Source organism: Juglans regia, chromosome 6 (assembly GCF_001411555.2).
Source record: "Juglans regia cultivar Chandler chromosome 6, Walnut 2.0, whole genome shotgun sequence".
Lineage (NCBI taxonomy): Eukaryota > Viridiplantae > Streptophyta > Magnoliopsida > Fagales > Juglandaceae > Juglans > Juglans regia.
The window spans coordinates 28,957,870-28,969,892 of NC_049906.1; the positions used below are offsets into that span (position 1 = coordinate 28,957,870).

The 12,023-nt window shown below is 30.1% G+C and overlaps 1 protein-coding gene across 1 annotated transcript; it reads left to right on the forward strand.

The window, feature by feature from the left end:
• Positions 1-3,416: 3,416 nt before the first annotated feature.
• On the forward strand, positions 3,417-5,405 carry LOC109005618 (protein ASPARTIC PROTEASE IN GUARD CELL 1-like). The gene has a single exon (XM_018984630.2). It carries the CDS (start codon positions 3,478-3,480, stop codon positions 4,984-4,986), a length of 1,509 nt encoding a protein of 502 aa, XP_018840175.2. The 5' UTR covers positions 3,417-3,477; the 3' UTR covers positions 4,987-5,405.
• Positions 5,406-12,023: the final 6,618 nt, after the last annotated feature.

Here is a 12,023-nt window from a genome sequence, read left to right on the forward strand (position 1 = left end):
CTGCTATTAACAAATTATCTCATTATTATTCATAAATTTTTTTTTATCTTATCTCATGTCATATGTGTAACCAAACGAGACCTAAATTAATTATGGATAATGTTATGTCCACAAAGGATTCTCCTCACCGATCAAGTTTTTTTTTTTTTACTTTTTTGTAAATATTTTTTAAAGTATTTACATATTTTTTAAAAATAAAAAAAACAATAAATTCATTTAAAAATACTTTATTAATCATTAAAAAAATTTAAAAAAAAATAAAATACAATTCGTTAGAAACTTTGGATAGAAACTTCATGTGGTAATAGTATTTTTCTTATTAATACATAATATTTGCATTCGTTGAAGAAAATTTTTTTACAAAACTTGATGCTGTAGTTGAATACACATATCGATTGGACAGCTTCCATAATTTGAAGTTGGTTAAAAAAGAGGGCAACATATTTGGCTGCTTCTAATGATGTCTTTTTCACCTTTTGGGTTCCTCTAGCGTGTCTACTCTTGTGTCTACATGCATACAGAACTCTTGCTTTTTAAATTTGTACACACAAAAGAGACCAATCTTGCAATCCCCATGTCCCCACTGATTGGAAGCTATAATTCTATAAAAATAAATAAAATAAAATAAATAGTTTTTATGCCAATATTTGAAGAAAATTATTTAAATTTAAGATTTTATAGTCCAAATTTTCTGTTTTTGGAACATATATTAAAAAACTCGGATTTAAATTTTCACTAAAATCAAAGAAAAATTAATATAATTTAAAATCTTGAATTTAAACTTATATTAATTTGAAATCCAAATCCAAACGCAATTGCACCCATATAATACAAAATGTTATAAGTTTAATTCATTTAGTGCTGTCTTATCATATCTTGTAATAAAAAGCGAAAGTGAACATAATATAAATTTATTTTAATTTTGGCCCATCACTTTCAAGGAGTAATGATATATAATATATTTTTTATAAATTTTTATATAATTATATTTAAAAATAGAATATTTTATAAATTTTATCAAAATACCCGTCATTTAAAATATAATTATAAAAAATATCGTGTACTACGAAACCAGCTAATTTCACCTTTCTTCAAAGGAAAATGTTGTTCTTCCCGTTGGGAGCTCCTGCTAAGATTTTTTTATTTTTTATTTAATAATTAAAAAAGTATTTTTTAATAATGTTACAAATTTTTTATTTAATGAAAAATATTAAAAAATACATGTAAAAAAAATAAAATCTAAAATCTAAGATACACTAATGGGAGCCCAAATGAAAGCTCCATGGCTGTACAGCTGCCCTTCTTCAAATCCAGGGATATAAAAATAAAAACACATCAACTCGATAATGACAGCTTTTGTTCACAATAGTTAATAAAGTAGAGAGCACTCTCCAGTGGGAGTATTTCATAGGTTTGATGTCATGTGTCATGTGAGAATGGTACCGATACTATACTCAATGGGTTTACTTTCCTTAATGCAAGGAGGTTATGTGTAAGATACACTAGATACATTCATTGATCAAGAGATTAAATGGTGGAAAGTGGAGCACATTAGAGCTCTCTTTAATCTAATTGCCGCGGTTGATATTCTGAAAATCATACTATCAACAAATCAGTATGAAGATAAATGGATATTGACTCAAGAAAAAAATGGCAACTTCAGGGCTTGTTTGGATATAGAGACGATCTTATGTCATATCATCATTATAATTTTTTTAAATTCTTACACAAAATATAATAATAATAAATTTCAAAATTTCAAATTTCAAAATAATAATAATATTAAAAAATAATATTTTAAAAATATTTTATTCAACTCATCTAAATTAATCTTATCTTATCTTATCTCATCTCAACAATATTTTAGTATTCGAAGTGCTTATCGATTCATTCAAGAACAATGCAAAAGAAAGTCAAGGGAAAGCTCTAGGTGTACAGATTAGTCTTAATTGTGGAGAATGCTTTGGAAGATGCAGGTCTGTAAAAAGATCAAGACTTTTGCATGAAAAGCTTGTAAATATATTTTGCCTACACTTAGTAACCTTAAAAAGAAGAAAACTAAGGTGGACAGATGTTGTTTTTGTAAGGCAGCACGAGAAAATGTTTTACATGCCTTAGTTTTTTGTCCTACCATCAAGGATCTATGGAAGACTTATGTGTCTATTATGCAGAATATGAATTCAGAAATGGATTTCTTAACTTTGGTTACATATGTACTAGAAAAAGGAACCAATTCAAACTTCTCTATATTCTTTCTTATAACTTGGGGACTGTGGTTCAAGAGAAACAAAGTGCAGATAGATAAAATCTTAATTGAGCCTAGTCAGGTTATTAATCATGTTTTGTCTTTGTAGAAAACACATAAAAATCTCATGAATTCATTAGGCGATATAACAAAGAGTATGTGATGTTGGAAGCCACCTCCAGTAGGTTTTTTCAAGCTCAATGTTGATAGAGCCATTTTTTTGACTTGAAAAAAGTTGGTGTGGGTGTTGTTCTTAGAGATGACAAAGGAAAGTTGGTGATGGCCGCTAGTAAAATGAAAAATGAGGTAGAGGGTCCTAGTACTATGAATTGCTGGTTTTACAACAGTGCTAACGACTTTGTATCCATTTGGGTTTCTCTAAAATTATTAGTAAAAATGATTGTTTGTTGATGGTTAAAGAAATGAAAGAAGATCAATATTCATTTTCAGCATATGGTAATATAGGAAATGAGTTAGCTCATAAACTAGCCCGTTATGCTTGAAATATTGATAACATTGACATGTGGTGGCACGATGTTCTTGCGTTTGTTGCTCAATCGTTTTGGATTGATCAAAATAGTTTGTATCGAATGATTTATGAATGAATGTTTGGTTATCAAAAAAATAAATAAATAATTTGGTTTTCCCATCTTTTTGTAATGCCTTATTTGTTTTTACAACACATCTCATCTAATCTAATCTAATTATTAGAAAATTTTAAAATTTTTATATAAAATAAAATAAATAATTTAACTTTTTTAAATTTAAAAATAATAATAATAATAATAAAATATATTCTAGTAATATTTTATTTAATTTTTAATTTTAATTTTAATTTATTTCATTTCATCTACAAAATCAAAAGGTTTCTTGAAATAATACGAAGAATATATCAAAGAAATATATATAAATTTTAATGTATTTTTAATTTTTATTAATCGGATTCTTTTTATTTTAATTTAAAAAGTTGAGATCCCAATCCTAGATTCCTACTTCCAAGGGTTACCGACGCTGAGAAAAATTGATTGCCACTACCGTATATTAAGTACGTACCGCCGGATGCCGCATTCGGTTGGCTCTGAGGTCATCCTTTTCCCGCTAATTAATGCCCATTTTGGCCTTGTCTTTATCCTCCCAACATCCGCAGACAGAGCGAGGTAAATAAAAATTTATAAAAGGCCAACTTCTCACTTCGTACTCTCTGCCTTTCTTCTCTATATCTGCTCTGCTCTATGCAGCAGACCTCAAAAATGGCTTCAAACTCGTACCTCTGTTTCTTCTTCTCCACCATTTTCGTTTCCTTTTCTGTGATTTCCCTGTTACCTTTGGCTTTCTCTCGAGACTTACCCGAGATTACTCATACATTCCTTGACGTCTCAGCCTCGCTCGAACAAGCCCGTGCAGTCCTCAACTTCGACCCTGAAACCATTAAGCCCTTGGTTCAACAAAAAGAGCCCCTGCTACAAGCTCAGGTCGGTAATTCCTCTTCTTTCTCGGTTCAGGTTCACCCACGAGAGTCACTTTATAAGTCCTCGTATGAAGACTACAAGAGCCTTGTTCTTGCTCGACTCGAGCGCGACTCGGCCCGGGTCGAAGCTCTCACCACCAAGTTCCAGCTCGCCCTTGAGGGTGTGAAGAAGTCGGATCTTAAACCTGTGGAGAAGGAGCTTCTCCCCGAGGATCTGTCCACTCCGATCGTGTCCGGAACGAGCCTGGGCAGCGGTGAGTACTTCTCGCGCATTGGTGTGGGAACCCCCGCCAAGCCTTTCTACATGGTGCTCGACACTGGCAGCGACATCAACTGGCTCCAATGTAAGCCCTGTGCGGACTGCTACCAGCAATCCGATCCTATATTCGACCCAACTTCATCCTCTTCCTACAAGCCCCTTCCCTGCGCTTCTCAGCAATGCCAGGCCGTCCGGGTTCAAGGTTGTAGTGCAGGAAAGTGTCTCTATGAGGTCTCCTATGGCGACGGGTCGTACACCACTGGCAACATGGTGACGGAGACAGTGTCGTTCGGGAGATCTGGCGCAGTGAACAATATCGCTTTGGGCTGCGGCCACGACAACGAGGGATTGTTCGTTGGGGCAGCCGGATTACTCGGACTCGGTGGGGGTTCACTCTCGTTTCCTTACCAGATCAAAGCGTCGTCGTTCTCATACTGCCTCGTGGACCGTGACTCGAGCAAGTCCTCGACTCTCGACTTCAACTCGGCTCCACCCGCTGACTCGGTCTATACCACTATACTTAAAAATGAAAAGGTCGACACGTTCTACTTCATCGGACTCGACGGACTGAGCGTCGGAGGTAGGCCCCTCTCAATCCCGGCTTCGGTATTTCAATCGGACGCGTCAGGAAACGGCGGAATCATCGTCGACTCGGGTACGGCCATAACCCGATTGCAGACCCAGGCCTACAACGCGCTCCGCGACGCGTTCGTGAAGTTAACTCGAAACCTGAAATCGACGAACGGCGTATCTCTGTTCGACACGTGCTACGATCTGTCATCCCAGACCTCCGTGCAAGTTCCAACGGTGTCGTTCCGGTTCTCGGGCGGGAAGTCGCTGTCGCTACCGGCAAAGAACTATCTGATCCCCGTGGACTCGTCCGGAACCTACTGTCTGGCCTTTGCGCCTACATCATCGTCTCTCTCAATTATTGGGAACGTACAGCAACAGGGGACACGTGTCAGCTACGATTTGGCAAACTCGCGGGTGGCGTTCTCACCCAATAAATGTTAGAGTCTTCCGTAGGTGGGCACTTAATTTACCCTTATATCCCCAATAAACTAGGTAATTTACAGGACAGGTAATGTACAAGAAAGTGGGCCCATCTAAATAAATTCCGAAGGAAAGGTTGGCTTTGGCTTGGTGTGGCTCATAATTATTATTGTCATAAATGTAATATTATTATTGGCATGATCTGTTTGGTTTAGTGGCAGTAAAGAAATTTAGTCGAGTGTTAGGGGCCATTTAAAGTTAGTGTGACTGTGAGTTCACGTTTCGTGTACTGTGTTTGGAGAGACAGTGAGAGAGAGTGAAAATAATATTTTACTTTACCTATTTGTCCTTTTCCTGAACGGAGGGAAAGAAAATTTATATATATTTTATTTTGTGTAATTTGTTTGGATTGAATTCGACAATTATGATTTAAACAGCCATTTCTCATATTTTACTAAATATCTTCTTTTTTTTTTTCTTTTTTTTTTTTTGTGTACATCTAAGTTATACGGTGATTATCAATTCTGTGTTGGCAACAGGGATTTATTTATTTATTTATTTTGAATAAGTGGTTATTTATAAATGAGAAATATTAGATATAAATTTAAAAATGCAAGTTTAATACATTCTCTTAAAAAATAGAGTCTATTATTAAAAATATAATTTTTATATAAATCTTTTAAAAAAAAAATCTATAAGGATTGCACTCTAGCATTACTCTTTATAAATTAAATCATGGGGTTTGAGAAGGAAATCAATCCGATCAGGGGTGGTCACGGCCAAAAATTCTGATCCATCCTTTTTTTAGATTGGATTGTTAGCTATCAGTTTGATACGGTCTATATGAACTAGAAATATTTTTTTACTTTTTTCTTTTTTTTGGTAGATAAATTAATATAAAAAATTAATTAAATTAGTAAAATAAAAATTAAATGGTCTCTTTAATGTGAATTATGTAACTAATCCATTGAAAAATAATTATTTATAATTATATTTATAATATTAATAGTTACTAACTTATTACTTTAGTAGAGTATGTATGATGTATCTACATATAATAACATATATTATCATATGACTTATCGTATGATATATTAGTTAATTAATAACATATATTATTTCATATTTTGTATGGTCAATAGTAATAGATTAGAAAAAAATTATAGAATTAACTTGTACAAATATTATATAAAATAATATATTATATATTTAAAAAATTTATATTAAGCGATTTGGTCGATTTTGGTCTAGTCTGGTCCAAGGAAACTACACTTTGGGACCAGACCAAAAATCAAATTTTTGAGACACCATAGATCGAGATCGAGTAGGAGTGAATCCAATCCAGTCCAATCCGGACCAAACTATTTGGTTTGGATAGAAAAATTTATCCTTAAATAGATCAATAAAGTAATTTGAGATGAGTTGAATGTTAATGCCTTAAATGATATTTATGAAAACGACTCATTTTGCAACATCGTGGGTAATGAAATTAACACTTCATGGCCTTCCAAGAGGCCACATAAGTAGTAGCATGAAAATGTCCTACATTATAGGGATGATAATCCAGTCTGATGTGAGTCACTTTTTTTACATGATTGTTGATGTCATGTTTCGTGGACTTGGACAACTATACGCTGATAATGCTGCGATGTGAAATATTTGGAGCCCCATACAGTGTTCCGGTGTGGTTGTATGGTGGCAGTTCGTATGTCAATAGCTGTGAATGAAAAATAAGTGCAAGAAAAGTAAAAAGAGATGTACACCAAGATTTACGTAGTTCGGCAACATGCATACGTCGGGGGTTTAAGGAGGAAAGTCTCCACTATAATATATCTATTTACAGCCACTCATAAATTCTCATATCTCATTGTATAGAGAATATTAGAGTTCTTCCTATTGGAGACGATGTCTTCCTCGAAAGGCTACTAACCCTTTTTTTGTTGTCTTCATCGATCTTTTTTTTTATCTGTCTGTTCATCGTCCTTTATGTTGTCTAGGCCTCTCCTTTTATACGTTGCTTGACCCTTTATTGGGAATACCAGCCTACCATGAGGTGGCAGATCTCCCTTGCGTAAGTCTTTTTGTCTTATTCTTCTGACCCTCTGACATTTTACAGTCCTTACTCTCGTCTCCCTCTGACATTTGCAGGCTTACCGCCCTTATATCTCTCTTGCCTCATTCTGACATTTGTAGCCCTCATCTCCCTCATGTCTATTTTTTTTCTCTTTTCTTGTTTTCCTTTTATCTTTAGTAATGTCTTAGTAGATTGGGCCTAATTTATGAACTATGGACATTTTTCTCCTTCACAATGGCTGTAATAAGAGAGTCACTTTCAATAATTAGGTTGTTAGCAAGTTAATTATTGATCTGATTAATAAACTTTAAAAAACAACTATATATAGTGACATTCGAGGTTTAGAAGTGATAAGGATGCTCCTATATGCATTGCAGGGGTGCATTGAAAGAGTGTACTGATAGTCTATTTTATTTTATTTTTTTATATTTAAAAAAAATCCACTATCGGTAGATTCGGTACAATCTTTCGGCACACTTTTTCGATTTGTTTAGCATTATCTATAATGATGAAGAACTTGCTACAGCTACAGGATTCCGAAAGGCAAAACTCTTTTTTTTTTTTTTTGGTTTTTTTAATCATTTTTTTAAACACTTGAAATATTTTTAAAAAATTATAAAAAAAATCATAAAATCATTTAAAAATATTTTCTTAATCATTAAATAAAAAAATAAAATGCAATTCGGTAAAAAGTTTCGGTAGAAAGTTTATATGAGAATAGTATTTTCCTAAAAGTTTTATCATGTACAAGTAAGTTTACGTACTAATTTATGTATCAATATTGTTACATTCATATTTTAAATTTAAATTAGTACTATTTTCAATAAAATTTACTTTTTAACCAATCTTATAGAATGGATATACGTATTAATGCGCATAATCACTTACAATTAAATTTTTCATTTTTCTAATGATAATGCTCATCATGTATCAAAATGATCAAACTTTTAAATATAATGAAAATGTATTTATAAGTCTCGTTTTTTACGTGCCAACACATTGTTGATGTAGAAGCAGTTATGTTAAGAAATTATCGATGTTTTAGCTTCTTTTTTAAAATTGTAACAGGTCACACTATAAATGGTGCGTTAAAATATCAGCTTGTGTGCAGTAAAACTCTTTCCTAAAAAGAAAAAGTTACTTTACCTCTCTATTTTGACCACAATTTTTTTTTTTTTTTTACTATAATTAAGGAAGTAATTTTAAGTGTATTAGTATATATTTTTTTTATTTTTTAAAAATATTTAAATGTATTAAGAAAATGTAAAAAAAGAGCTGGACGATACGCCCAGCGATAAGAGTGGGGCGGCAGAGTAGCCCCACTTTTTCTAAAATGTTATATATAACGGGTTTTGTTATACATTAGTCATTATTCACTCTCACACCTTACACTTAACAATTTTTTCTCTTTTTTATTCTTAAGATGTGGGGTGTGGGATGAATAATGACTGATGAGAAGAATTATTCTATTTATAACATTGGATAAAATTTGATTATTTATAGATTTTGCTAAGGGTACGTATTATACTTTATATTTCAAATTAGGTGTTCATTCAGGAAAATTCTATACACTACACCATCATATCACTTTCATCTCATTATAAATGATGTGACACATTTATTACTATTAAATGAATATTTATTAGATAATTTTTTATCATCTAATAATAATAAATATGATACATCTTACATAATAGAATGAAAATAAAATGATAATGTAGTGTATAATATTACTCGTTCATATTATATCTCTTATATGTCGAATTATGCTATAAAGTATATTATATTTCTAAATTTGGAAGAAAAAAACAATTAAATAGGATAATTCAGACAAAAGTTGGAAATAGCCTACGTATGTAATACGTGGCATTGAGTGATGAAGTTAATTAGGATTTTTGTATTAAGACGCCCTCATTATTTGTTGAAGCTTCGTCTCTTTCTTGTGAAGTTTTCTTTATAGGTTTTTATTATAATTATAAAAACATAAATGCTAATTATTATATTCACATAAAAAATTTATTATATTTATTATTTTATTTAAATATATATCAATATATATGTTTAAATAGAATAATAAAAATAATAAATTACATATTAATATGTAGTGTAGATAAATAGAATCATTCTTATTAAATCATTAAAATTTAGATTCAAATCATCACTTATTGTCTTTTTAATAATATATTATCATATTTATTTTTATTTGAATTTTAAGAAAATAGATATATAAAATCAAACATATAATTAAAATTTATTTAACAAAATATAATATATGACTTGACTTATTACGTGTTACCTTCGTCATCTTAATTAATTTTAGTCCCAACGATCTCTCAATTATTTTTATGGCTTTTTCTAATTTTAGGACATAAAATAAGAATAAATATATAAAATATATTTTACCATATATATTTAAAAATTAAGTAATGCTATATAGTCATATATTGTACAAGCATTGCATACTCATTTTAAAAAAGAGTGGAGTCTATCATTAATTTTTTTTATGTTAATCTTATAATTACTCATTTTTTTAAAAAAAAATTACACGATATTTACGCACTCTATGACAATAAATATCATTTCTTTTAAAAATTTAATGCCACCAAAGAGATTTATCCAGATAATAATAAATATTACAAGTTTCATTGTATATATCACTCTTTTTCACATGAAGATTTGTTAAAAACTCTAGCCCGTTTAGTTTAAAAAATTGTCTTAACTCATCTCATCTCATCTTATCAACTTTCGAACAACATTCAAATACAAATACTTTTCAATTTTAATTTTTTAAAATTTTTAACTTTTGATTTAATCATTATAACTTTCTAAAACTTTCCAAAAAAAAAATCAACTTTTTCAAATCTCAAATAATATCAAAAAGTTACATTTTAATAATATTTTTATTTTATAATATTTTTATTATTTTGTTCTCTCACATTTTTCAAACTCTCATAAAATAATTTAAATCAAATTATTTCACTATTATTTATAAATAATTTTATTATTATTTATAAATTTTTTTTATTTTATCTCATATATATATATATACCAAACGTGACTCTAAGAAAAATTAAACACAATGCAATAATCCAAGTTTTCTTTAAAAATAAAAAAAAAAAAAAAAAAATTGTGGTGGGTTTTGTGGGGTCGCTTTTAGAGATGATGAAGAAGAGATCACGTGAATTGTGGTGGCCAGTTTTTGGAATTGGGATTGGAAGACAACCTTTGATTATCTACAAAAACGAACTGTTACACATAGTGGGACTGAATTGATTCCGTGATTGTCGTTGTGCTTAATGGATTGCTTGATATTTTTCTACTTTCCTTTCATTACTCGACACGTGGCCTTTGAGCTGCTGGGACCCATACTGAGCTGTATCCCTACAATTCCCATTCCCAACTGCTTTTTCTTGACAACGATTGGGGTTTTGGCTTCAGTTTATCATTTTACGTGTTCTTTGGCCGTCGAGTTCAGCTGTATTCAAAATATTTGAGTTTGCGATTTTTATTTATTGTTTTTGAGTTTAATTTAATAAGTTAAACTCTTGATTCAAGTTTGAACTCGATCTCATCGTACAAACGAATTCAAATTATTTATTTATTTTATTTTTTAAATAAAATTTAATAATTGATAAACTAGATAAATAAAAATATAAAAAATCTAATATTAAATTTGTACAACTAATAACTAAAACTTTTATTGAATTATAAAATTATAAAATTTTATAAATAATTAATATCTAACTAGTTAATATTTATTTATATAATAATATATTATATGCCTACATATATTATTAATACATATACATAATATTATATCATATATTTATTTTATATATGGTTCTTTCATACTAGTATATAAAATTATTAAATCTTATTGACTTTGTACAAATTATAAAATATAACTATGAAGTATATTCAATATATAGACATAAGTAATTAGATTACATATTATATATTTAATTATAAAAGTACTATGCTTTTATTATTAACTAATACATATATATATGTATATATACATATGTGTATGTATATATTTATTAATATATAAATGAGCTTTAATCGAGTTGTGATAACGAGTCAATACAAGCATAAACGAGCAGACCTTAAGAGCTTTAGTCAAGTCAAGTCAAGTGTTGTCAGGTATATGTCATTTACTCATTGAGCTGATATTTGTTTTTCCAGGCGAGTTTTTTTTACTAGTTGAGTTTAACCAGGTGAGTACCAAGCGGCCTATCGAATATACTAGTTTATTTACAACCCTAATTAACGGCATCGTCATGCAATAAAACTTCAAAAATAATATTTAGCGCAACTGACGCACACTCATTTTGAAAAAGTATGAAAATTATATGAGACTCATATGAAAAAATTAATTTTTTAATATTGAATCCCACTTTTTTTCAAAATGAGTGTGTGGTATTTACACAGCCTATGACTGTTTATATCGTTACTCATAAAACTTATAGCTAATATAACTTTATTGACGTGACACCATTACGTAATATCATATGATTTATTAAAAATTAAAAAAAAATATAAAAAATATATTCAAATAAAAAAATTTGTAAAAACAAAAAATTGAAATTTTAAGTTTCATCTATCCCTTTGCATTTATACTTTTAATAAATCACGTAGCATTACGTGGTGGTGGCACGTCAAGATGATCATAAGAGTGGTAAGTTTTAAATGGCCAAAACTCCAAGTAGTATTATTCTAACAATAAAAACAATAATGCCAAATATTTGCCCTATTTGGATATAGAGATGGAGAGGGAAAATGTACATACTGTTAAATTGGTTCATTTGCTTGCCATTCATAGAAGTCTTTTGCACTTCAAATGATATGATAATTATTTAGATTGATACTTATTAAAGTTAACTTTTGGCCAATTTTTTAGTTACATTTCTCATAAATGTAATTAACAAAAAAAAAAAAAAAGAAAGAAAAAGGGAAAGAACATCATAGTATGGGTCAAGGTGGA